The sequence below is a fragment of the Astyanax mexicanus genome, chromosome 23 (assembly GCF_023375975.1).
Source record: "Astyanax mexicanus isolate ESR-SI-001 chromosome 23, AstMex3_surface, whole genome shotgun sequence".
In the NCBI taxonomy this organism is placed as follows: Eukaryota; Metazoa; Chordata; class Actinopteri; order Characiformes; family Acestrorhamphidae; genus Astyanax; species Astyanax mexicanus.
In genome coordinates this window covers 18,563,208-18,590,674 of record NC_064430.1, presented here as the reverse complement: position 1 = coordinate 18,590,674, position 27,467 = coordinate 18,563,208, and the positions used below count along the sequence as shown (strand labels likewise).

Here is a 27,467-nt window from a genome sequence, read left to right as displayed (position 1 = left end):
GTGTGTGTAAATGTGTGTAAATGTATGTATGACTGTGCCCAGATATGGATTGGCACTCTGTCCTGGGTAAATGCTGTAGTACCCGATGCAGTCCTCCAGGTGGACGGTTGTTTCCGGTTGAGAGTACGCTGTGCGCTATTGGCTACCGCTTCTCACCGTGTGTGGGTGTAATGTGCTTGTGTAAAAAAAAAAAAAAATGTGTAAATTGTGAAGCGTCCTTGGGTTTCTAGAAAGGCGCTATTTAAGTTGAACTTCATTCAGATAATAAGGTGCACTGTCGATTTTTTTTTTTTTTGAAAATTAAAGGATTTTAAGTGCGCCTTATAGTCTTAAGAAATATGGGACTATACATACAATCAATACAAATCAGCAACCCATGTTTATTCACCAAATAAAAACTAACAAACACTATGGGGCGAACTCTCTCAGCATTAATTGGGGTGAAACCCGGCGGCTCCACCTATTCTCTCACCACAACCTATAAAACTCTATATAACATTAGAATAAATCCCCCCAAAAAATGAAGAAAAACTGAGTCAGGGAGTGTGCTTAATGCTAAAACTCTGCTTAACATGTAGACTTGGATTAAAACTGGGGATACTGGCCTACCTCCAGAAGAGCTAAGCTAACACACACTCACACACACTCACACACACACATATACAGACACACACACAAAATAATCAAAATGAGTAGTTTATTAGTTTCTTTTTATTTATTCTAATGTTACCAATAAGCTCGTATTGCCCAGATGAACAGCTTCACATCATCAACCCTCTGTCCTTCCATTAAGTCTGTCTCTCTCTCTCTCTGCCCATCCGTCTTTCCTTTCATCCATCCATTTTTCCCGCGGTCTGTTTGTTCCGTCATCTGCCCATCCGTCTGTCCTGCTGTGAATTTCCACATCTATCCATCCACAGTGCTATTAATCTATCATTCACACAATCAATCATCTGTTCATTTCCCCATATATCTAATCATCCATCCATCTGCCAGTCTGAGCTGCATCCATCAGTCTGTCCGTCCACGACTGCACTGTTCAGCATAAGTCATGTTCAGACGCAGGCAGGATGTGGCTGTGTGTGAGTGTGTGTGCTGCTGACCATACAATATGCAATATACACTCATCATCAAAAAATAGTTACACCCAGAAGAAAATGTGGGATTGCAATGCTATTCGCAGAAAAGATAATGGTTACCAGGAACATAAATGTTTAACCCTTAGATCCCAACAAAAGGATTTTCCGTCCAAAATCGCACCTTGTGTTCTCAGCTTAATTACTCAGCAATCCCTTCACAAACAAACAGAATCCATATATGGTTAGAAAGGACGGAACTTACTCTTTCTAAAAATAGCAATTACATCCCAGTGCGGTAAAGCTAAATCTACAAGAAACCCACTGAGAAAAACACCTAAAAAAGTGAGATCTCCTTCCCCAACCAATATTATTTACCTTTAGTGCTTCAAACATATTTATATGATGTTTCAAACCAAATAATATCAGTAAATGACTCAAAAGTGTCCACAGAAAGTGTGAAACTACCTGCTTTACTCAAACTAAAGCTAGGTATGGTGTGCGCACTACTTTATATAGTTTTTATTTTACTTACACATTTTTACTAAGTAGTTATTTTGCACTAAATATTTGTATTTATTTAGACTAAAAAGTTTACATTTTTGTATATAGTTTTCTTTGTGTGTCCTGACTGATTAAAATACTGAATGGTATAGGCTGCTCTGAGTGTCAGGTTTTTAATAATCTACATGTATTCTGCAAAATCAGACATTTCTTTTAGCGTTTTTTTTTGTATCCCTCTGTTTCCCTTCTATAAAACTTTATGATCAGAATGGAAAGATGGGCACGTGTTTTTACGTCCACCCTCTTATTGGAAATCCATCTGCCCGACTTCACATGCTTCCCTCTGTGTGTAATCTTTATCTGACCACACATATAAGCAATTACTGAACCCCCCCACACAGTTTCTCTTGTAGCTATAGTTAGCTACATAAACATCATTGCTCCAGCACTAATTGGTGTACATCAGTTTCCATTACTTGTTAGCTACAGTACTTTAGCCTCTTAGCTCCTCTCATGTTTTCTGTTCTTGCAAGTCCTCTATTGACCCCAATGTTTTTAAAAGAACATTTAAAGACACCCCCTCACTCTTTCTCTCTCAGGACAGGACATGTAATATAGAGGGAATGTGTTTTTCGGACGGAGATGTCAGTCCGTCCAGCCCGTGTCTCCTGTGTAACTCCACTGCATCCAGATACACATGGACTATTAATCAAGGTAAGACACTCGTTACCCTTTGTCCTGATCGTTAAAACACTCAAATCAAGAATTTGCTTTGTTCGAGATGCGTCAAACACATCTATTCCTGGTATCGAGAATGTCTGGACAGGGTTGACCACAACACACCACCATACACACACAAACATTTCCCATACTAATTGATTTTACCATGCTTACTTTATTTGTAGAATATAGAATACATTGATTTATACTGTTTATTAAAAACATCATAGAGAGTTACAAGCTTGCTTGCTGCTTCCATGGGTCCTTGGAAAATTGGTAAATGATGCAACTTCCTGTCTTTAAATTGGTTGCAACATAAAAGCATGACGATGGAAATAAAATTACAAATGCTTTTCAGTTTTGTAGAGGATGAAAAAACACACAGTACTTGTAATTGAATTATATTTACAAAGTCAAAAAATATTTTTACAGTGTGATGCCACAACACACTAGCAAATGCCTTCTCCGACACATGCGTATTCGGCCACCGCTTCTTTCCGAACCGCTGCCGATGCAGCAGTTGAGTAACATCACAGCGTGCTCGGAGAAAAGCGCAATGACTCGGTTCCGATACATCAGCTCACAGATGCCTCGGGCTGATCGACATCACCTTTTGGAGTGTTGAGGAGTGAAAGAGCACCATCCACCCACCAAGAGAGAGCAAAGCCAATTGTTTTCTCTCAGGGCTTCGGCAGCTGACGCCAAGCTGCATGCCTGGGATTCGAACCAGCGATCTCTTGATCATAGTAGTAGCTCCATTGCTCAAATTCACTGAAACATTTACAGATGCCTCCTTTTCAAATGGCATAATTATCCATTACTACACAAGTTGTCACTTTGGCCTCACCTTGCCAACACAAAGCCACTCTTAGCAGCAGAGAAAGGGTTAACTTGCTCTTATAGCCTTTAACACTGAGGCCAGGCCGTCACCTATTACCTTTGAAATGCATGCAGACCTAGGAGAAGGTAGCCCTGTGGAAATGACTATACAGTGAATCAGCGACAGTAGGACATGCCTAGTATGCAAATATATGGAGATAGCAGCCAGTGGATGAGGTGTGAGTATTACTTATTAAAGTTGAGCTGCTCAAATATGAGGCACACCCTAAAGATCACCTGTAATTGGTTCATGTTCTGCAGAAAAATTGGTTCTGCAAACTTTTCCCAGAAAGAAAAAAAAGGCATAAAAAACTTTCACTGTTTATTACTCGCTTTATAAGAGTTTTTATAAGTGTTTTAACACTCCCTTTACCTTTTCTCTCCTCTCTCTCTATTTTAGCAAACCAGCCCCCCTCATTCCTGCCCCCGCGGGATGTCCTGCGCTCGTTCTATGGAGAGAAGTTTGTGTTCCAGCTGACGGCCGCGGACCCTGAGGGCTCAGCCCTGCTGTTTCAGCTGCAGACAGGACCCCCGGGGGCTTTGCTCAGCCCTGCAGGACTACTGACCTGGAGCGTCTCCACAGAGACCACACACACCTTCAGTTTCAGCATCACTGACGAGTGTGACGCTCAGAGCACACACAGTGTTCAGGTGAGAAAAAAAAGGGGAGAAAGAGAGAGAGAGAAAGAACCATCTGTTTGAATAACTAAATTCACCCCTATACTTTTAAAGATACCCCATATATTTTAATAGCCACACCCACCCTATTGTTTTTCCCATATATTTCAACAACTATTGTTTCCCTTATTGTTTTTCCTGTAGGTCAGCTGACCCATATGATTATTTTAATAACCACGCCCACCACAATCCAATAGTCACATCAACCTTTATATTATGTTCTCACTAATTAAACCACCCCATATGTTTAAGTAGTCACGCCCACCCATTATTTTTGACACATTAAACTGCCCCATACATTTAAATATGCGCTAATAAACTGTCCATATCTCATTATCTTCATTTATCATTTATGGCTTATATATTTTTATAGACACATCCTATTATTATACACCCATTTTTTTAAATAGCTGTTTTTGCCCTAATTATGTTCCACTTGTAAACTTCTATAATATATTTGAATAACCACTAACAACTACTAATTTCCCACTCATTAAACCACCCTGTAAATGTAAGTAGCCACGCCCGTTCTGTTTTTCCCCACTCAAATAAACTGTCCAGATTATTTCAATATCAGCACTTATCTCTATAATAATATATAATGTTTAGTTAGCTAGACCCACCCTGTTATTTTTTCATTTGGAATAGCTATTCTTGCCTTACACTTTTTAAATTGACTCATATATGTGAATAAACACGCCCGCTCTAGTTGACTAAACCTTAATATTTTTTTCCACTCGTTAAACTGCCCCATATATTTCAGCACCCACACCCACCCATTTGTTCCATTCTTTTCCATTCTATTTTATATATTTGCATAACCACACCTCCCATGGTAAGTAGTCAAGCACACCCTTACTATTTGTTTTACTCCTTACACCGTCACATACATTTAAGTAGCCACGCCCATTCTGTTTCCTTGCACTCATTCAACAGTACCATATGTTTGTATAAGCACACCCATCTCTTTAATTTACCTTTTAATTCAAATGACCCATATATTTTAAATAGCCACACCTTCTTCTTTATTTTCCCACTCACTTAAGTGTACCTTATGTTTGAATAGCTATTGTTTTCCTTGCTATCTTCCCACTCGTTAAACCATCCTATACATTTAAATGGCCACACCCATCCTATAATAACCACTCTATTAAATGTCTCTCTTATATTTAAATAGTCACGCCTGCAGTGGGTATGAAAAGTATTTAGACCCCAATTTTTTCACTCTTTGTTTCATAGCAGCCATTTTATTTTCAAGGATCTGAATACTTATGACCATGTGATATTTTAGTTTGTCTTTTTTAATAAAATAAAAAAAAAAATCTACATTTCTGTTTTATAGTGTATATTAATGAGAAACTAACATTAACATTTTTGTTTTTAACAAATGGCTGCAATGAAACAATGAGAGAGAAGTTTAAAGGGTTCTGAATACTCACTTTGGTGGACATAAAGTAACTTTTGCTAATTAATCTTCCCACATATCTAAATAACCATGTTTGTCACTATAATTGTCTATTTATTCAAAGGCCCTTTAGTTTTTGAAAGTGACACCCACTGTATTAAATTCCCACTAAACAAAGTGGCCGTGCCAAACCCTGTTTTTTCCTCTCATTGATCTATTACGTATATATTTGAATAACCACCACACCCACTCTATTTGAATACCTACACCAGCCCCTTATTTATTTTTCCACTCAGACATAACATATATTTGAATTGCAATAACCACACCCATCCATGATTTTTGCCCAACCATTAAATTGCCCTATTAATTAAAATACCCTAAAAATAACCACAAATTTCCTCACCGAGTGCTCATAAATAAACTGTGGGTTAAATGGGTCTCAAATGGGTTAATACATTTGTTGATACTTTGACCCAGTTGGGCTTTCTTTAATTTCACATGGGTCCCACATAGGTTCAATCTGTGTACAATGAACAGACTGAATGGAGCCCATGTTTAACACTTCTTGATCCCATCAGTGACCCCGGTGGGCTTCCATATGTGGGTTCAACATGGATAAAATGTTCGGTCTCCCATTTGGACAGCTAATATAGTACAGAGAATATTTCTCAAAGCTTCTGAGCTCAGACATAAAAGCAAACTGCTAACAAAGACCCTCTCCTCCGGTTTATGGATAGAAGCTGATAAGAAACAGCTGCTTCCGGACCCCCGGAGCGCATTAAACCGTCTCCGTGCATCAGAGCATCACTGCAGGCTGCGAATAGACCACCTCGCTCTAAACACCTCCAGCTAGCGTTAGCTTATCCCCTTCATCCCTAATCAGCCCGGTGCTAGACTGCCGGTAATGAGCTCTCACAGCTGTTCCATCTCCTGCATCTCTAATGAGCTGCAGCAGCTTCAGGAGGTGAAGACCCTCCTCACCGGAGAGGCGGGAGGTGAAGCCCGGTGATTAGCGGCGGCGGGTCAGACGACTGACGCTGGACGTGGGTTAAAGAGGCTCTTGAAGTAATCTGAGGAGAGAACCTAGGCTTACATATGAAAAACAAACAACAAAGTTCTGAATTAGTAGAGGAGGGTCAAGGAGCTCCTGGAACTTTTCTGTATTACCTGATAATTGCCGTTGCTTTCCATTTCAATGACTTTTATGAATAATTAATTTTTTCATTTACTTGGAGGAAAATGTCTGGAGAAGCATTTTTAAATTAGTAGAGACATTTTCTTTTCAGTGGACCTAAAGGAATGATAAGTGTCTTAATCATGCGGCATCTTGGAACCTGGTTAATAATAATTAATAGTTATGTGTAGATAATTGATAGGGATGTAAGAAAAGATATACAGCTCTGGAAAAAATAAAGAGACCACTTCAGTTTCTGAATCAGTTTCTCTGATTTTGCTATTTATAGGTTTATGTTTGAGTAAAATGAACATTGTTGTTTAATTCTATAAAATACAGACAACATTTCTCCCAAATTCCAAATAAAAATATTGTCATTTAGAGCATTTATTTACAGAAAATAAGAAATGTCTGAAATAACAAAAAAGATGCAGAGCTTTCAGACCTCAAAAAAAAAAGTTCATATTCATAAAGTTTTAAGAGTTCAGAAATCAATATTTGGTGGAATAACCCTGCTTTTTAATCAGTTTTCATGCATCTTGGCATGTTCTCCTCCACCAGTCTTACACACTGCTTTTCGATAACTTTATGCCTGCACTCCTGGTGCAAAAATTCAAGCAGTTCAACTTGGTTTGATGGCTTGTGATCATCCATCTTCTTAATTATATTCCAGAAGTTTTCAATTTGGTAAAATGGCAAGAGTTCAATTTCCAAACATTCGATAGAGTTTTCTGCCTCAACTACTCCTTCCCAGATGCTAAGCTCACGTATTGCCTTATTGACACACAGTGGCAAGAGACGTCAACTTTTACTCTGTTGCTTATCAGTGTATATAGTAAATATATATGTTTCCATTGTTTGTCTCTCCTGTGCAAGAGTGGTAAATTACCCAGCTCTGGTTAGTGAACCTTACTGAAGCTCAGTGATTACCTGTTCAGCAGAATACTTAGCTCGCCCATCTCTATGGCTATAGCACACTGTTTGCATGCTGTATCTATCTGTAATGGGACTGGGAGAATGTCGTCGAGCAGATTTGGAGCCCGCATCCACACATATTTCCTTGGCGTATCTACGTCACTTTGTTATGCAGGTCCTATTTAAGCGATTTCTTGATTAAGAACAGGTGTGGCAAACACTTTTTCACACCACTGTATATACCATAGAAACCACACGGCAGTTTCACTTTAAGTGACCAGATAGCAGCAACATACAGTGCCTTGCGAAAGTATTGGTTGAACTTTTTTAACCTTTTGCCACATTTCAGGCTTTAAACATGAAGATATGAAATTGTAATTTTTTGTGAAAAATCAGCAAGTGGGACACAATCCTGAAGTGGAACAAATTTTTTGGATATTTTAAACTTTTTTTTTAGAAATAAGTGGGGCGTGGGGCGTGCAATATTATTCAGCCCCTTTACTTTCGGTGCAGCAAACTCTCTCCAGAAGTTCAGTGAGGATCTCTGAATGATCCAATGTTGATCTAAATGACTGATGATGATAAATAGAATCCACGTGTGTGTGATCAAGTCTCTGTATAAATGCACCTGCTCTGTGATCATCTCAGAGTTCTGTTTAAAGCGCAGAGAGCATCATAAAGACCAAGAAACACACCAGGCAGGTCCGAGATACTACTGTGGAGAGGTTTAAAGCTGAATGTGGAAACAAAAACATTTCCCAAGCTTTAAACATCTCAAGGAGCACTGTGCAAGAGATCATATTGAAATAGAAGGAGTATCAGACCACTGCAAATCTACCAAGACGCGGCCGTCCCTATAAACTTTCAGCTCAAACAAGGAGAAGACTGATCAGAGGTGCAGCCTAGAGGCCCATTATCACTCTGGATGAACTGAAGAGATCTACAGCTGAGTTGGAAGAATCTGTCGACAGGACAACTATAAGTCGTGGCCTTTATGGAAGAGTGGCAAGAAGAAAGACACTGTTGAAAGAAAGATATAAGAAGTGCTGTTTTTACAGCAAACATGTGAAAGAAGTTTCTGTGGTCAGATCAGACTACAGTTGAACTTTTTGGCCTAAATACAAAGTGCTCTGGCTGAAAGGTAACACAGCTCATCACCCTGAACATCATCCCCACTGTCAAACATGGTGGTGGCAGCATCATGGTTTGGACCTGCTTGTCTTCAGCAGGAACAGATTTGGAAAGATGGTTTAAATTAATGGGTGGATGGAGCCAAATACAGGATCATTCTGGAAGAAGAAAAGCTGTGGGAGTCTGTTAAAGACCTGAGACTGTATCTTCCAACAAGACAATGATACAAAACATAAAGCAAAATCTACAATGGAACGGTTCACAAATAAACGTATCCAGGTGTTAGGATGGCCAAGTCAAAGTCCAGACCTGAATCTAGTGGAGAATCTGTGGAAAGAGCTGAAAACTGCTGTTCACAATCCAACGCTCTCCATTTAACCTCACTGAGCTCCAGCTGTCCAGCTTTTGCAAAGAATGGGCAAAAATGTCAGTCTTTCGATGTGCAGAACTGATCTAGATAAACCCCAAGCGACTTTCAGCTGTAATCACAGCAAAAGGTGGCACTGCAAAGTGTTTACACAGGGGGGGGGGGGGCACGCCCCACTTTTTAAAGTTTTTTATTTCTAATAAAAGTTTAAAATATACAATAAATTTCATTCCCCTTCACAATTGTATCCAACTTGTTGTTGATTCTTCACAAAGTTCAAGGGGGCCTAGAAGATGGAACTTTTTAAGCTGGCCTGTTATAACAATTTGTATTTCCCACAGAAAATAACATTTTCATGTATTACAGTTAAAGTTTGTGTTTGTGTGTGTTTAAGGTGAGTGTGAGGCCCTGCGGGTGTATGAATGGTGGTACGTGTGTGACCAATGTGGAGCGTCCGGCGGGAAACGGAGAATACCTGTGTGTGTGTCCTTCTGGATTTGGTGGGGACCTGTGCCAGGAGGAGACTGACGTCTGCAGGTTGAATCCGTGTGGAGTAGGAGTGTGTGTGAACATGACTGAGGGATTTCAGTGCTTGTGTCCCGCTGGACTGACAGGTGAGTATTAGTGTAATTATACTAATATTTTTTAATTTACTACTAATACTAAGATTATTATTAATTTAATACTACTTTAGGAATAACACTAATAGTAAAACAACAGTCCAAATGAAGCATAAAATAGATAGGTGTAGGTAGGTGTTTCTAATAAAGTGGCCAGTGATGAAGCACAAGAGTAGGTAGGTATAGGTGTTTCTAATAAAGTGGCCAGAGATGCAGCACAAGAATAAATAGATGTAGTTGTTTCTAATAAAGTGGCCAGTGATTACGCAAAAGAGTAGGAAGCTATAGGTGTTTCTAATAAAGTGGCCAGTGATGAAACACAAGAGTAGGTAGGTATAGGTGTTTCTAATAAAGTGGCCAGTGATTAAGTGCAAGAGTAGGTAGGTGTAGGTGTTTCCAATAAAGTGGCCAGTGATGAAACACAAGAGTAGGTAGGTACAGGTGTTTCTAATAAAGTGGCCAGTGATGAAGCACAAGAGTATGTAGGTATAGGTGTTTCTAATAAAGTGGCCAGTGATGAAGCACAAGAGTAGGAACGTATAGGTGTTTCTAATAAAGTGGCCAGAGATGTAGCACAAGAGTAGGTAGATACAGGTGTTTCTAATAAAGTGGCCAAGTGATGAAGCAAAGCAGCAGTACAGAACACTGTATTTTAGAGCTACAAAATTCAGCTGGGAGCTGTTTGTTAGAGTGGAGATAACTGCTTTGACCTGCTAGACCTTTCAGCGGGAAGTGGGTCAGTGCGGCAGCTTTTTGGTCACGGTTGGGTGTTTGTTTTGCACTCCGACGTTATGCGTTATGAAGATGACGGGTGTGAATGTAATAATGCGGCTCTGTGGGGGCTGGATTCTACACTTTATTCACTGTTATTTCAGCGTTTCACTCCAGTTAGCCCTGTGTTTTTCCTCGGCACAGAAATACTGCAGCATTTTAAAGAGCTTTGATGCTGTTTTCCATTACCACTGACTGGGGCAGCTAACAACCAGCCTCTGCACTGTGTTTTCAGTGTTTTATAAAAGAGAAAAAGCTGGAAAAAGATGACAACAACAACAGCAGCAGCACAGAAAACATGAGGCGTAAGCACTTTGCTCTGGGCAGCCTTGCTTCATAAAGACCAGCTTGCAGCACTGATGTTGGTGTATTTTCCACTCAGACAGTCACTGTAGATTCACGCTTTGCTCTTTGGAAGTTGTGTGTGTGTGTGTGTGTGTGTGTGTTTGTTTGTCTCTAGAGGCCTCATGCAAGTTTTGTTCTTTCCTAAGCAGGCGGCAGTTACAGTCCAGTGAGTATCTGCTGGTCGACAGTACATTTTTAAAGAGATAGTTGGGTAAGAAATCAGCCAAGATACGTTCAGGGACTGTTTACATCTGTCATGTGTTTTGTATCTAGATAGTATTTTGATCTACTTTGAGCATTTTGTATCCAGACAGTATCTGGACATACTTTGGGCCTGTTTACACCTGGCATTACCATGTGTTTTGTATCTGGATTGTACTGGATATACTTTTGGGCCTGTTTACACCTGGCATTACCATGTGTTTTGTATCTGGGTTGTACTGGATATACTTTAGGCCTGTTTACACCTGGCATCAATATGCATTTTGTATCTGATACTATCTGGATATAATTTAAACCTATTTACACCTGGTCTTAACTTGTTTTGTGTCTGGTTTGTACTGGATATACTTTTGGGCATGTTCACACCTGGCACTAACATGCGTTTTGTAGACATTGTATTTAGACAGTATCTGTCCACTGAGTATCTGCTAGTCGAAAGTACATTTTAAAGTGATAGTTGGGTTAGAAATCAAACAGAACATACCCAATCAGGCAAGATATATATGTTCAAGGACTGTTTACATCTGCCTTTTTAAACCTGGCACGAACATGCATTTTATATACGTTAATATCTCGTAATAATTTAGACCTGTTTACACCTGACTGTAACATGTGTTTTGTATCTGGATCGTAATGGATATACTTTTGGGCCTGTTTACACCTGACATCAACATGCATTTTGTATTCAGATACTGTTCCAATCTACATGGAACCTGTTTACACCTTGCCCTAAAGTGTTTTGTATCCAGATAGTATCTGCATCTACTTTGAGGCTGTTTACACCTGGCACAAACATTATTTATGTATTCACATAGTATCTGGATGTACTTAAGGCATGTTGTATATAGACAGTATCTGGATCTACTTTGGACCTGTTTACTCCTGGCTCTAACATGCATTTTGTATGCAGTTAATTAATATCTGGATTTACTTTTGGCCGGTTTACACCTGGCACTAAAATGGGTTTTATATCCGGATAATATCTGAATCTACGTTGGGCCTGTTTACACCTAAAATTAACATGCATTTTGTATACAGATAATATCTGGATCTATTTTGGGCCGGTTTACACCTGGCACTAACGTGTTTTGTATTCGGATTATATCTGGGTCTACTTTGGGCCTGTTTAGATCTGGCACTAACATGCATTTTGTAAACAGATAGTATCTGTGTCTACTTTGGTCCTGTTTGCACCTAGCACTAACATGCATTTTATATACAGATAGTATCTGGATCTGCTTTGGGCCTGTTTACATCAGACATTAACATGGGTTATGTATCTGGATCATATCTGGATCTACTTTGGTCTTGTTTACACGTGCCACTAACAAGCTTTTTGTAGGCAGATACTATCTCGATCTACTTTGGTCCTGTTTACACGTGCCACTAACAAGCTTTTTGTAGGCAGATACTATCTCAAACTACTTTGGTCCTGTTTACACGTGCCACTAACATGCATTCTATATACAGATAGCATCTGGATCTGCTTTGGGCCAGTTTACATCAGACATTAACATGGGTTATGTATCTGGATCATATCTGGATCTACTCTGGTCCTGTTAACACGTGACAATGAAAAGCTTTTTGTAGGCAGATAGTATCTGGATCTGCTTTGGGTCTATTTACACCTGGCACTAATATACATTTTGTAACCAGATAGTATCTGTATTCACTTTGGGCCTGTTTACACTTGGCACTAACATGCATTTTGCATCCGGATCAGGACAGACGTTTGAGCCATTAACGTGGCTTTTTTATACAGGAGCTGTTTTCTGTTTCTACAGAGAATAGATGAGCTGTGTGTGTGCATTTACACATCTGTGTCAGTAGCGAGTACAACTCAACGTAGCAGACTGTAGCATTCATCAGAAGGGGTATCCACAAACATCTGAACACAGTGTAGTGTGTTTTTCCTCACTAAAGTGTGCAGCGCAGTGGAATGTGAGCGTGCTGCAGGCCTGTTATTGTGTTTCTGAAGAGCTTTAGAGCTGCAGCTGGTTTAGACATTGGCCTTCACACACTCTCAGAGGAGAGGAACACCCTGAACCATCGCTAACAAACACATAAATCCCCCACAGCTTGCCGTGAGCTTGTCGCTCTGAACACAGGCTGACAGAAGAGACAGCAGAGCTCCCGTCGTCGACGAGCAGAGAATTATCAGACTGTGTGTCGTAAAGGCTCTCGGTTCTTCTGGAGAACCGATACGATGCTGCAGAAACTCGGGTACAGTCCCCAGAGTGCCTCAATGGGTTTGCAGCAGATGAGAGACTGTGTGAACAGAGATGTAGTGTTTAAAAACAGTAGAATTATGGTCCAGTGATGGAACAGACAGGATTTGATCTAAAGGGATGGGTTGCTGCATTTAATTGACAAGAAGATAGATAACAATAATAATCAGTGTTGGACACGTTACTTTGAAAAAGTAATTAGTTATAGTTACTAGTTACTTCTCAGAAAAAGTAACTGAGTTACTCCACTATAAAAGTAAATGTAACTAGTTACCAGTAAAAGTAACTATTGCGTTACTTTTGTGTTAATAGTAGGGGTGTCACAATTCTCTAAATCCTTGATTCAATTTTATTTCCGATTTTAGTTTCACGATTCAATTCTCAATTTTCTTTTTTCTTTTTTTTACAGCAGAGAGGCCTATGCCAGTTTTAGATTAGTCTTTTTTTTTTTAACGTGCAGTAACAGGGTGTGGGAAATGGTAACGGCCTTATAGTGACAGTCAGAGTAATTAGTTAGATTACTCGTAGTAATGCCGTTTATTTCAACGCCGTTACTCCCATCACTAATAATCATGTATATAAAAATGCCGTGTGTGTGTGTGTGTGTGCTATAGGACGGACATGTCAGGAGGATGTGAATGAGTGTATGGGAATGGTGTGTTTTCCCGGTGTCCACTGTATCAACACCTTCGGATCGTTCACCTGTGGCAGCTGCCCTTCAGGCACACATGGAGATGGCATCACCTGCACAGGTAAACAACCTTAACAGAAAAACACTGCACAAGTTAATCACTGCACAGGTAAGTTACTGAACAAGTAAATCTACAGTTCAGGCAAATCACTGCGCATGTAAATCACTACACAGGTAAAATACTGCGTAGGTCAATCTACAGCATCTGTAAATCACTACACAGGTAAATCAGGGAAATTATCTGGCACAGGGAAATTCCCTGACCAGTTTAATCCCTGCACAAGTAAATAACAGTTAAACATTGCACAGGTAAATTACTACACATGTAGTCACTGTACAGCTAAATCACTTCACAGTTAAATAACAGCACAGGTCATTTGCTACAAAAGTAAGTAAATTAACAGATAAGTTACTGTACAATTAAAAACAAAACACAGGTAAATCTACAGCACAGCTAACTCAATGCAAAATTAAGTAAATTAACAGGTAAATCACTGCACAGGTGAATCTATAGCACAGGTACATCACTGCAAAAGTAAGTAAATTAGCAGGTAAATCACTGCACAGTTAAAACAAATGCAAAGTTAAATCTACAGCACAGGCTAAATCACTGCAAAAGTAAACAAATTAACAGGTTAATCACTGCACAGTTAAAAAAAACACAGGTAATTTGCTGCATAAGTAAATAAATTAACAGGTAAATTACTGTACGGATAAATAACTGCACAGGTAAATCTACAGCACAGAGAAATCACTGCAAAAGTACATACATTTACAGGAAGGCTAAAGCACTGCACAGTTAATCGCTGTCCAAGTACAGTAAATTACTGCATAAGTAAATCACTTAACAGGAAAACACTGCACAGATAAATATCCGCACAGGTAAATCTACAGCACAGTAAATCACTGCCAAGGGAATCGCTGCACAAGTGAATCTATAGCACAGGTAAATCCCTGTGCAGAGATTACCTGCACAGGGATTTACCTGTGCTATAGATTCACTTGTGCAGCGATTCCTGAATGTTGTCTGTAGTTTATAAAATAAAACAAATATGTTCTTACTCAAACATATACCTATAAATAGCTAAATCAGAAAAACTGATTCAGAAACTGAAGTGATCTCTTAATTTTTTTTCAAAGCTTTATAAATATAAACAGTTTGAGTACAGCACATTTTTTACTTCTCTCTCTCTTTTCTTTTTTTTTCTGTCTTTCCAGCTGACCGGGTCATTCCTCCCGTCCCCAGCCCCCCTCCTCCCTCAGTCCGAGCGGTCAGCAGCACAGCAGCTCCACCCAGACCAGTCCTCGTCTCTAACTCACACACTCAGCACACTGACCCTGAAGTGACCAGACAGGTGTCCAGCCGCGGACAGAAAACTGGCAAGTGTCCCCACATCCATGTCTCTGTGTGAGAGCTTGTTATCTGAAAGTAGCGAGTGTGGGTCGCAGCTGGCCAAACCACAGGCCACTGAGGTCCCGATAATGACCTGCTCTGCATGAAGCTGCTTTTATTTACTTTATCTCCAGCTGATTGTTTTCTTTGTTATTCAGGGTCACATTTTCAGTCTGAGAGAGTGCATCTCTCAGAGCTCTCACTCCACTGTTACTCAGTGCAGGAAAAGTTAATGCAGCAACAAACAACTCATTCACAGTGCTGTGAAAAAGTGTTTACGCCTTACATTTTTTTTTTGTTTTTGCTTTTTTATCATACTAACATTTTTAATATTATCACAACATGTTTAATATCAGACAAAGACAACCTGAGTAAATGTATAAAGCATGTTTTTAAATGATAATCTTATTTATTTAGGTAGAAAAAATGATCCAAACCAACCTAATAACTTTTTAATTCAGGCACTAGTTGAAGGGTCTTTGAGCATAAACGTACTGTTTAAGATCAGAATGCCACAGAATCTTAATCAGACTTCAAAACCTTCAAGGTGGACTTGCTTGGGTGCTTTGGGTCATTGTCCTGCTGCAAAACCCAAGTACGCCTGAGCTTAAGGTCAGAAACTGAAAGTCAGGATTGTCTGGTAAACAGCAGAATTCAGGGTTCCATCTATTACAGCAAATTGGCCGATGTCTGAAAGCAGCAAAGCAGCCCCAGACCATCACACTACCACCACCATGTTTTACGTTCAGTATGATGTTCTTTTTCCAAAATGATGTGTTAAGTTTGTACCAGTTGTATCGAGACACACACACCTTCCAAAAAGTTCCACTTTTGTCTCGTCATCCCAAAGAACAGAACAAGTTCTGTGGATAATCAAGATGTTTTTTTAGAAAATGTGAGATGTGTTGTTGTGTTCTTTTTGGTTAGCAGTGTTTTTTTTATCTTGGAACTCTCCCATTGAGACAATTTTTAACCCAAACTGTTTATTATTGAGACCTGCAGTTCTTTAAATGTATGTATGTAATCTATGTTCTTTTGTGACCTCCTGGATGAGTTGTTCATGCCCTTTTGGAGTAATTTTAGTAGGCATGTCACTCCTGGGAGGATTCACCAGTGTTCCATGTTTTCTCAGTTAGGTTGTAAGCAGCAGTAAAGCCACACTGCTTAAGTACAGCTTTATACAGGAGTTTCAGTTTAGTTCTCCAGCACTGGGCCTGGAGGAGAATTAGCATTAGCCGCTAATGACTATTTCCCTGTTTAGAGTATTATCGGCCTGTATCTTGCTCCTAACCCTAGCTAGCACTGCTGGAGCAGCATTAGCATTACCTGCTAACTTTTCTAGCTCCTTTGCTGTTCAGAGGCTAGTATATCAGACTGTAGTCTGCGAGTTTACGGTGTTAAGGCAAGCTACATGGGACGAACTGCTAGCCAATATCGCACTTGCATACCGGAACACTCAGGGTTCTAATTGTAGCATTGTCAGGCGGCATTAGTTGCTAACTGCTAGTGGTTACCCGCTAATGCTAATGCTCCAGCCTTGGTGCTTTACAAATTCGTGAATCTGAGCTTACTGTAAATAAACGTAATCACTTTACTCTCCCAAATAAACAGTTTTCAGGAAAGAAATCGGTGTAGATTAACATTCAGTGCTCGTTTGACTTTGACTTTAAAATAAAGTATTTTTTTAAAATACAGTTCTGTTTACTTACTAACTTTAGTTAGTAAAGTTAGTAAGTTAGTAAACTTACTACTTTACTAACTTTGTTAGCTACCCCCACTCACACCACTTTCACCACCCAGCGGCGAGACCTGCTGAATAAGAAAGTTCCTTGTAGTGTCTCTTAAAATGCGCCTTATACTGTATAAGATATATGATATATATTGTATCTGTACAATAAGCCTAAGGGTATATAAAAAAAAAAATCCTTTTCTCCTGCAGTTATAAAAATTAAATTACAGCTTTTGTGTGGGGAAAAAAACATAATCAGTGTGGACATGCACACGCACACCCACCCACACACACACTTATACATGCTATAATGAGCAGGTCTGTGCGTTTCTGACAGCACTGAAATTACGCTGGCAGTATTTTTTGCTGCTCATTATGGAGTGTTAATGTTGTAATTGGCTGTGAATGTGTGTTGAGCCTCCAGCTCTTTTTTGGAAATTATTTGGTAATTAGCAGCTGCCTCTGGAAGTTTAGACCGATCTGCCGTGTGTGTCACTTCCTCACTGTCGACGCCGGTGTTTACTGCATGTTTACAGTGCGCTGATTACACAGGAGCAGATTTAAAGCGATAGTTCAGTGGCATATAATCATATTTACACAGCAGTCCATCCAGAGTCAATTAGAATTTAGAGTTTTTTCAGGACTACATTAAAGAATGATATTGTGGCTTATATACAGCTCTGGGGAAAAAATAAGAGACCACTACAGTTTCTGTATCAGTTTCTCTGAATTTGCTATTTATAGGTATATGTTTAAGTAAATTGAACATTGTTGTTTTATTCTATAAACTAAAGACAATTTTTGTTCCCAAATTCCAAATTAAAATATTGAAATTTATTGTAATTTTAATGCAAAGAAAATAAGTTCATATTTATAAATTTTTAAGAATTCAGAAATTAATATTTGGTGGAATAACCACCGTTTTTTAATCACAGTTTTCATGAATCTTGGCATGTTCTCCTCCACCAGTCTTACACACTGCTTTTGGATAACTTCATGCCTTTACTCCTGGTGCAAAGATTCAAGCAGTTCAGTTTGGTTTGATGGCTTGTGATCATCCATCTTCCTCTTGATTAAATTCCAGAGTTTTTCAATTTGGTAAAATCAAAGAAACCCATGATTTTTAATTGCTCATATTATATTATACAGGTGCTGGTCAACGAATTAGAATAATTTGAAATAGTGCAATTATGAAATTCTTTGAATGCATTTTTTGTGCAGAAAGCAAATCAGGTGTTCACCGCACCTGTCCTACTCGTTAGACTAATCACAGAACTCGTTACCTGGAAAAAAATTTGCTCAGCTGAGCTTTCCAAAAGGCCCATTTAGGCCATTTAACTGTGACACTGTTGTTTTATTGAATTAGAATAATGGAGAAACCGTTTCATTGAATTAGAATAAATGCTCAAATTTTTGTTTTCTGTGAAGAGTGTTCACTGTGCAGTATAAAGTCAGGGTTGAGTAGAATTTCTAAGTTGTAAAATCAATCATGGGTAAGCAGCTCGACCTCTCAACCGGAATAGTGGCTCAAATTCAAGCCCTTCGCCAACAAGGCTTGACCCAAACTAAAATTGCTGAGCAGCTCGGCATCAGCCAGTCTTCCGTCTGCAAAGCTCTCAAGAAAAACTGCAGCAAGCGCACCAACTGTTCCGGCGTCCGAAAAACTTCTGCTCGCGACAACAAGCAGCTGAGAAAGATCGCAGTCAGCAACCGGTTCAAGTCCACTTCCGAGCTCACCGACTTGTGGAACAAGCAGACCGGCGCTGACGTCTCCAGATCAACCACTTACCGTCGTCTGCCCGAACTCGGCTTCAAATCTCGCGTTCCAGCAGTAAAACCGATGCTGAACAAGAAACAAATGGAGAAACGGCTGAAGTGGGCCAAAGAACACGGCGAGTGGACTGCTGAAGACTGGCAGAAAGTGGTCTTCAGTGACGAATCACGCTTCTGCATCTCCTTCGGTGACCAAAGTCCTCGTGTCTGGCATCGTGGTGGCGAAACCTACAACCACGAGTGCGTGAAAAGATCCGTCAAGTTTCCCCAGAGCGTTATGGTCTGGGGATGCATGTCCGCTCGAGGTGTAGGGAAACTCTGCTTCCTCAAGAAGACTGTCAATGCTGCCGTATATCAAGATGTTCTGGAAACGTTCCTGATTCCGACTGTTGAGGAACAGTTCGGCGAAGAAGACTTCATATTTCAACAGGATCTTGCACCGGCTCATGCGGCAAAGTCGACCAAAGATTGGTTCACTAAAAAACAGCTTGAAGTTTTGGCATGGCCGGCCAACTCGCCTGACCTCAATGTCATTGAAAAACTTTGGGCCATCGTCAAGCGGAAAATTCGCGACAGAAAGCCTACTACGCTGGACCAACTGAAGCAGAACATCGCCACTGCCTGGGAAGCTGTGAGTGCGGAAACTTGCGACAAGCTGGTCAAATCGATGCCGCGGAGACTTCAGGCAGTCATACAAGCCAAGGGGGCAGCCACAAAATACTGAGAAAGTGATGATTGTAATTATAATAAAAATTATTCTAATTCAATGAAACGGTTTCTCCATTATTCTAATTCAATAAAACAACAGTGTCACAGTTAAATGGCCTAAATGGGCCTTTTGGAAAGCTCAGCTGAGCAAAGTTTTTTCCAGGTAACGAGTTCTGTGATTAGTCTAACGAGTAGGACAGGTGCGGTGAACACCTGATTTGCTTTCTGCACAAAAAATGCATTCAAAGAATTTCATGATTGCACTATTTCAAATTATTCTAATTCGTTGACCAGCACCTGTATGTAATTTGATATATTATATCTATATATTATATGATATGTGAATATACATTTTTCATCATATTTACATTTTTTAAGTTGAACAAACACATCAGACAAAGATAACGAGAAAAAGAGAAAATCTGTCTAAACTAACCTGGCCCTCTGTGAAAAAGATTTGCCATTCTGAGGTGGACTTCAGGTCATTGCCCTGCTGCAGAACCCAAGTACACCTGATCTTAAGCTAGACTATCATTAACAGCAAGTCTAAAGGCAAGCATCTGTCACGGTTTATGGTTGTGTCAGTACAATTCTGTGATGCAGCATTAATGCAGAATAGTATAGATCTTGAGCAACACAGGCTGCATTCCAGGATCGTTTCGGCATTTTCAACAAGACAATGCAAAACCACATGCTGCATACATTACAGAATTAACAGAATAACAAAATATATATTGTTCTATATTATATACCTGCTTATATATACCACTTATAATATAATATATAAATATAATATACCTGCATTTTTCTTCCAGGTGTTTCTCAGGTGCAGAATGTGACCTCCAAGTGTGCGAGCAGGCCATGTTTTCCGGGTGTGATGTGCATCGACCTGCGCCCACCGTATGTCGGCTTTGTGTGCGGACGTTGTCCCCCGGGATACCACGGCAATGGACGCACTTGCACAAGAAACCCAAAGCATATAAGTGAGTCTGTGCTCTGCCACTATGATTTGAGAGTCCGCTGGTTCGAATCCTGTTTATGTACCTTGCTATCGGCTGCTGGAGCCTTGAGGGAGCACAATTGACCTTGCTCTCTCTGGGTGGGTAGATGGCACTCTCTTCCCACATCACTGCAAAGGGTGATGTCGCTCAGCACAATGCTGCGTCTGTGAGCTGATGTATCAGAACTGAGTCGCTGCACTTACCTCCGAGTGCAGCAGTTGAGAAAGAGGCGATGGCTGACTTCACATGTATTGGAGTAGGCATGTGCTAGTCTTCACCCTCCTGGTGTTGTGGCATCATCAGTGATTCCTAATGAGTCGGTTGGGTAATTGGCCTTGTAAATTAGGGAGAAAATGGGATAAAAATTATTTCAAATGTATCTTCTTTGCTTGTTTTGGGGAGGGTGGAAAATAAGATGGGGGTGGGATTAATTGAACCATCATCTTAAAAATAAATGTCTACTTTGTATTGTTTCTCTCCAGTTCCTCCTCTAAGCCACAGCCTCATCAGAGACTCCAGCGCCTATCCAAAATCACCCCACCTTCACTTGCCCTCCACAGACGTCGGTCACACCCACAGACGTCCGTTGATGCATGCAAGGACCTCAGCCAATCGGATTCCGGAACATAAGCCCCTCCTCCTAACCCCTGCTCCAATCACTGCCAGGAAAGAGGCAGCAGCGCTTCATTTACGCCACGCTCCTCTCAGCAGGGCTAGCCCACATTCCAACACCCTACCTGGGACGTCCATCCAAGCGGGCGGATTTGTTGGCGTTACGCCTAAAGCCACCCCAAAAGTAACCCCGCTTCTCAAGCAGTTACCACGGCAACCAGGCGTGGTCACCTCTGCCCGCTTGAGGCCGCTGACCGCCGCACTGACCTCTGTGACCTTTGCACTCTCAGAGTCCGAGTTTTCAGCAGATGGAGATTTGGGGGTCAGTCTGGAAGAGGCCGGAGAGCCTCAACCACTGAACCAGGCAAGTAATCATGAGTCCTTCCGCTGTTGAGAAATTTCACACTGCACGACTGATCTGTGATTGGGTCACAAATTACACGATTTCTCACTGTGAATCAGAGATTCACCTGGCTGCTCTCCAGAAACACATTTATACTCAAAAACACACCAGAACTAAAAACACTCGAGAACTAGCAATGACATGACAGATAATATCTATAGAGGAGAATACACACTTGAAGAGAATCCAGAATGAATGAGTTTATATGAAGCAAGTGAGCAAAACTGAGCATTTTATTCAGATTTAATAAATGTAATAATAATGTTATAATAAAATATTTACTTATGTTTTTAACAAAGAACTATATCAAATGTTTCAGCACCACAGACATTGTTTTTTTTATATAGTTTATAGTTATAACTCCAGTTATAAGCCTTTTTAACATTCTTTACCTGTATCTCCAGGATCAGCTCACCAACCAATCAGCTCACATTAGCAGTAATGCTAGTGCTTTACAGTGTAAAACCTGTTTTCTGTAGATACTGAACTGAAATATAAATGCACACTTTCTTTGCGTTTTTAGTAAAATGCATTATACTACTTGCTAAAATGAAAGAAATACTCAGAAGAAATAGTTCATTTTAAGATTTTTATTTAAAAAGTTTTAGCTTTTAGCTCTATTCACCCATTCATATAGCACTCACTCGCAAGTTCACTATAGAGTTTAACAGTCATGTCATGTTCTAAGTTGGGGGGGGGGGGGGGGGTTTGTGCAAAAAGTGGTCAAACTCTCCATAAACAGCTCTGATGTGTTTTAGACCCAGGGTTTTCTTTTTCTTTGATCCAATTGGCTGTATGTAGCCGCTGCTCTTGAGTCCTGACTCCCAGTCGCCGACTGAGTCAGATATTAAACATGTTTAATATTTGCTGGGCGTCTGCAACTGGTTGGAGATTAGTCCGCGTCAGCTCGGGAAGCGTCTTTCAGTTGTTCACCCTATGCAAGTGTGCGAGTGCCGAGAGATCCCTGATTTCCCTTTAAGCAGAGTTTGTTGCCGACTATTAACGGAAAAACTATCTGCGACTAAAGAAAATGGGCTAAAATCGTGTAGTTTGAACCTGGCATAAGGTGTCTTGAACCCTCAGTAGCTCCACCCCAGTGTATATTACAAAACCTACATTTATGCACTTTTAAGGTCTAGTTATTAACATATTTGTTTTTGATCACTCCTGAAGGCATCCTTCACCACTGTGGGTAAGCAGACCCACTCTCTGGCTATGAGCATCCACCCCAGCACCCAGCACAGCCGGAACCTCGTACCTGCACATGTGAAGGGCAGGGGGGTGATCTGCGGGGATGTCATCTGTTTCCCAGGTGTGCAGTGCATAGGGGAGCGGTCTCTCAGGTGTGGCCGGTGTCCATTAGGCTACACTGGAGACGGAAGCACATGCAGAGGTAAAGAAACCATCCTAAACTGGGATTTAGAACTGTGTAGCTACAATTAGTGAGTGGCTCGTAGTCTCAGAGCACTTCTACACTGTGCTAAACAGAGTTGTTTCCATAGACTGAGGTTAGATACACTATGCTAAACCTGAGCATTAACCCTGCAGAGGTGTCACAGTGCTAAAGAAGTATAAATGCTTTATTGCTGAATAAATGTATAGATGCTAGTAGCCATTGGCAAACATTACAATTTCTTTGCTGTAGAGGTGAGGCTCATTGGCGTAGGAACCGGGGGATTAAAATATTAGAAACAGGTGGATTTGGATTTGGATTTGTCCACCCCCCAATTTTTTTTATTGTTTCGCTCAACTCTATTAATGTACTATTTAATGACTAGTCAGTGACTGCTGTGTGTCAATGGGAAATCTCTTAACGGCTATCATGGAGACGGTGTAGGAATTAAGTTCCGCCTCTCAGTAGAAACAGCCAATCAGCTTGCTGGTTTTGTGGCTCGCGGAGGAGAGTCGGTGTGCTGGTGGGGGGAAGCCCCTGCCTCGCTGTGTGATTTAGAAACGGGGTCCAGCAGAAGCTGATTTTAAACCAAATATGGATATACGGTGATTTTTCTAAAAGAAATGTAACAGAGCTAACCATGTAAACTGTGCTTATATGTTTCTGATAGCTGGTTAAAAAGACCAAAAAAGACGTCTCTGAATCAAAACTCACAGATTAAACCCACTACAGCTGTGTGAGTGAATTATCTTAACTTTGGAATTAGGGAGTCAAGGTTTAAGAAAAAATAAACTACATATGTAATGTTCAGTTTGCCCTTATGTACCTGATCAGCAAATCACTATTTCATTTCAAACTGTGTTTATTAATTTAGGATTGCAGGACCTACTGTGAGCTATAATGAACGAAAATGCATTTAGCTAACTAGTTATCTAGAAGCTGGATGTAGCGGATAGCCAGAATGTAGTACAGTACTTAATGTTGGTAGTTTAAAGCAGTTTCTTAACCCTGATCCCTGCCCTAAAATTGTGTTTTCAACCAGATCCAACTGATTAGCTAATAAACAATCCTTTACTGAGTTTACCGTTTAAAATCCCTTAGCCCCTAATGGAGCCTAAATTAATCATTATGTATATCCAGCAGTGTATTAGACGCATCATACCACTACTAACTTTATTAAGTGTCCCAAAGTTAGTCACTTTTGACTAATGTTAGCAGCAGGATTTCGACACTTTCAACACTTTAGAAGTCTCAGTTAGCAACTTTTAATGTAACATCACAGCGACATGATGCAAATACAGGTTTTCAGTGCTGTAGAAGCGTCCCAAATCAAAATGACGTGCAGGCTCGTTTGCAGTAAAGTATGTGTTGCTTCTAATTTCAGTGTGTTTGTGTGTTTGTGTGTGTGTGTGTGTGTGTGTGTGTGTGTGTAGCTGTATGCAGGCACTCCTGTGCCAGGAACATGGAGTGTGCAGCACCAAACACCTGCCGCTGCAAACAAGGATACACCGGCCTGGACTGCCAAACAGGTAAACACTCACTCACACACTCACTCACTCACTCACTCACTCACTCACTCACTCACTCACTCACTCACACACACACACACACACACACTTGGTTTAAACACACAAACACACACATGCTTACACACTCATGTGTTCTCATTGTACATTTAGAGAGGATACACTGACCTCCTCTGTCACACACACACACACTCACACTCAGCCATTATTGTGTCACATCCACAGCCATCTGCAGCCCGGCATGTCAGAGCGGAGGAGAGTGTATCGCTCCCGGAGTGTGTGAGTGCAAAGAAGGCTATCATGGAGAATTGTGTGAGAGAGGTAAGACTACATATTTACACACTGGCCACTTTATTAGAAACACCTACTCTTGTGCTTTATTACTGGCCACTTTATTAGAAACACCTACTGTTTTACTTTATTATTGGCTACTTTTATTAGGAACACTAACCACTTGTGTTTAATCTCTGGCCACTTTATTAGAAACACATACCGTATTTTTCAGACTATAAGGCGCACTTAAAAACTTTTAATTTTCACAAAAATTGACAGTGCGTCTTATAATACGGTGCGCCTTTTGTATGGATTTTACTCGTCAGGTTGTAAGGAGCAGTAAACACACACTCCGTGCAGCGTTATAGAGAGTTTCAGTGCTATACAGAGTCCAGAGCCGTGCAGCTCCGAGGCTGAGCAGCAATAGCATTAGCTAGATGCTAACCGCTAAGCTAGCTAGCTTATTCACTGTTCAGAGATCAGTATTATCTAAATTTTACCCGTCAGGTGTAAGGAGCAGTAAACACACACTCCGTGCAGCGTTATACAGAGTTTCAGTGCTATACAGAGTCCAGATCCGTGCAGCTCGGAGGGTGAGCAGCAATAGCATTAGCTAGATGCTAACCGCTAAGCTAGCTAGCTTATTCACTGAGATCAGTATTATCTAAATTTTACTCGTCAGGTTGTAAGGAGCAGTAAACACACACTCCGTGCAGCGTTATACAGAGTTTCAGTGCTATACAGAGTCCAGAGCCGTGCAGCTCCGAGGCTGGAGCAGCAAATAGCATTAGCTAGCTTATTCACTGTTCAGAGATCAGTATTATCTAAATTTTAACCGTCAGGTGTAAGGAGCAGTAAACACACACTCCGTGCAGAGCCGTGCCGCTCCGAGGCTGGAGCAGGCAATAGCATTAGCTAGATGCTAACCGCTTAGCTAGCTAGCTTTTTCACTGTTCAGAGATCAGTATTTTCTAAATTTAGCACTTTTAATACTGCTGGAGCAGTATTATTAGAGTTAGATGCTAATCGCTAAGCGTTCACCGTTCAGAGGTGAGTTATCGGCCTGTAAGTCTGTGCTGCTTTGCCTGGCTAGCATTAGCTAGATGCTAAGCGCTAACTCTCTCAGAGGTGAGTTTTATCAGCCTGTAATCTGCTTGTTTACCGTGTTAAAACAAGCTACGGGGGACGAATCGCTAGCTAATATCTCACTGTCTTACCAGAACACGCAGGATTACTCAGTGTAACGCTGTCGTTTAAGTTTGGGTTAACTTTACTAGTTTAGGTGACTAGCTAGCGTGCTAGCGGATAGCTATGCTAACGCTGGTGCAGCAAGCCTTAGTGGACATCTGGAAATCTAAGCTTACTGTAAATAAACTGAAGCACGTTACTCACCCAAATAAACAGTTTTCAGGAGAGGAATCTGTGTAGATTAATATCCAGCACTCGTTTGACTTTGAAATAGCTAGATTTGTATACTGAGACGCTCCACCGGCAAGCGACCACCCCCGGTGGGGGAAGGGAAACATGGCGCCACCCCTGTTCACTTTGATATAGGCACCCTTTCTAGTGTCACTTAACGCGCCTTATAATGCGATGCGCCCTATGTATGGAAAAATAGCAGAAAATAGGCGTTCTTTGATAGTGCCTCTTATAATACGGTGCGCCTTATAGTCCGAAAAATACGGTACTCTTGTGTTTCATCTCTGGCCACTTTATTAGAAACACCTACTTTTGTGTTTTATTACTGGCCACTTTATTAGAAACACCTACCCTTGTGTTTAATTAATGGCCACTTTATTAGAAACACCTACTCTTGTGTTGTATCACTGGCCAATTTATTAGAAACACCTTTTCTTTCGCCACTTTATTAGAAACGCCTACTCTTGTGCTTCATCACTGGCCACTTTAGTAGTTACACCTACCAAGCTAACCAAAGGGAGGTGTTTCTGATAAATTGGCCAGGGGAGTGTGTAACTGCCTTTGGTGTGTTGCTGCTTGTGTTTTCTTTGCTGCCCAGACTGAGTTCCTTTGTAATAATCTCTAAAAAAGTGTGTGTGTGTGTGTGTGTGTGTGTAGGTAGGTGTGATATATGAGTGTGATTTAGGTGTTCCATTGTTGTCTTTATTGTTTTGTTCTGGGTGTTTTCTCCTGAAGCGCTGTGAAATATGGGCGGCCACCTCAAGCCTGCTGCTCCTAATGCGTTCTGTGATGATGAAGAGTTACGGACCACACACACACACACACACACACACACACCAGTGGTGTTGCAGTGTTTGATGAAGTGCTGTGTTTTAGCTCTGTGGGCTTTGGTGCACCAGGCTCTAAGAATTATGAGGACCAGTGAGTGTGTGATGCATTACTGTGTTTGATATATGTGTGTGTCTGTGTTTGTGTGTGTGTGTGTGTGTTTAGCTCTCTGCAGCTCCCCCTGTCTGCATGGTGGTTCCTGTGTCGGTCGGGACACCTGCTCCTGTCCCTACGGCTTGGTCGGACGAAGATGTGAAACAAGTGAGTCCAAATAAACTACATTATTAATGCATACAGCCATACAAGCCCATAGCAACCACCTTGGAATCCCACATCAACCACTTGCGACAAAGTTCTTCTCAAGTTCTGCTCACCAGAAGAGGTGTTAAATCCAGGTCAAGAAAGGAAAAATGCATTCTAGGATTCAGTTCTATCTTCTTCTGAGTTTAGCTTCCCTGAGGGCCCTTTCACACTTAAGGCACATTGGATTATAAGGCACACTATCAATACACGTCTCTTTTCTGGTCTATTTTATTTGATTCTATATTTTTAGTGGATTATAAAGCACATTTTATGCGACCCTAGTAACTAGAATTAGGAATGGGGTGTCACCATGCATTTACATAGTGACCATGATGACACCATGTAAGTGTGAGACCTGTAAAGCTAAGCTAAGATAA

The 27,467-nt window shown here is 40.7% G+C and overlaps 1 protein-coding gene across 2 annotated transcripts in view; it reads left to right on the top strand.

Moving 5' to 3' along the window:
- The window catches only part of si:ch211-246m6.5 (von Willebrand factor D and EGF domain-containing protein), a 99,888-nt gene that overhangs the window by 62,453 nt on the left and 9,968 nt on the right, over positions 1 to 27,467 (top strand). For both annotated transcript variants that reach the window (XM_049471255.1, XM_049471254.1), the window contains exons 18-28: positions 2,180 to 2,294; positions 3,580 to 3,830; positions 9,247 to 9,466; positions 13,653 to 13,790; positions 14,948 to 15,109; positions 20,148 to 20,315; positions 20,816 to 21,309; positions 22,522 to 22,741; positions 24,175 to 24,270; positions 24,493 to 24,588; positions 26,953 to 27,048. In XM_049471255.1, the coding sequence (XP_049327212.1) occupies positions 2,180 to 2,294; positions 3,580 to 3,830; positions 9,247 to 9,466; positions 13,653 to 13,790; positions 14,948 to 15,109; positions 20,148 to 20,315; positions 20,816 to 21,309; positions 22,522 to 22,741; positions 24,175 to 24,270; positions 24,493 to 24,588; positions 26,953 to 27,048 (2,056 nt within the window). The remainder of the gene's footprint in view (positions 1 to 2,179; positions 2,295 to 3,579; positions 3,831 to 9,246; positions 9,467 to 13,652; positions 13,791 to 14,947; positions 15,110 to 20,147; positions 20,316 to 20,815; positions 21,310 to 22,521; positions 22,742 to 24,174; positions 24,271 to 24,492; positions 24,589 to 26,952; positions 27,049 to 27,467) is intronic.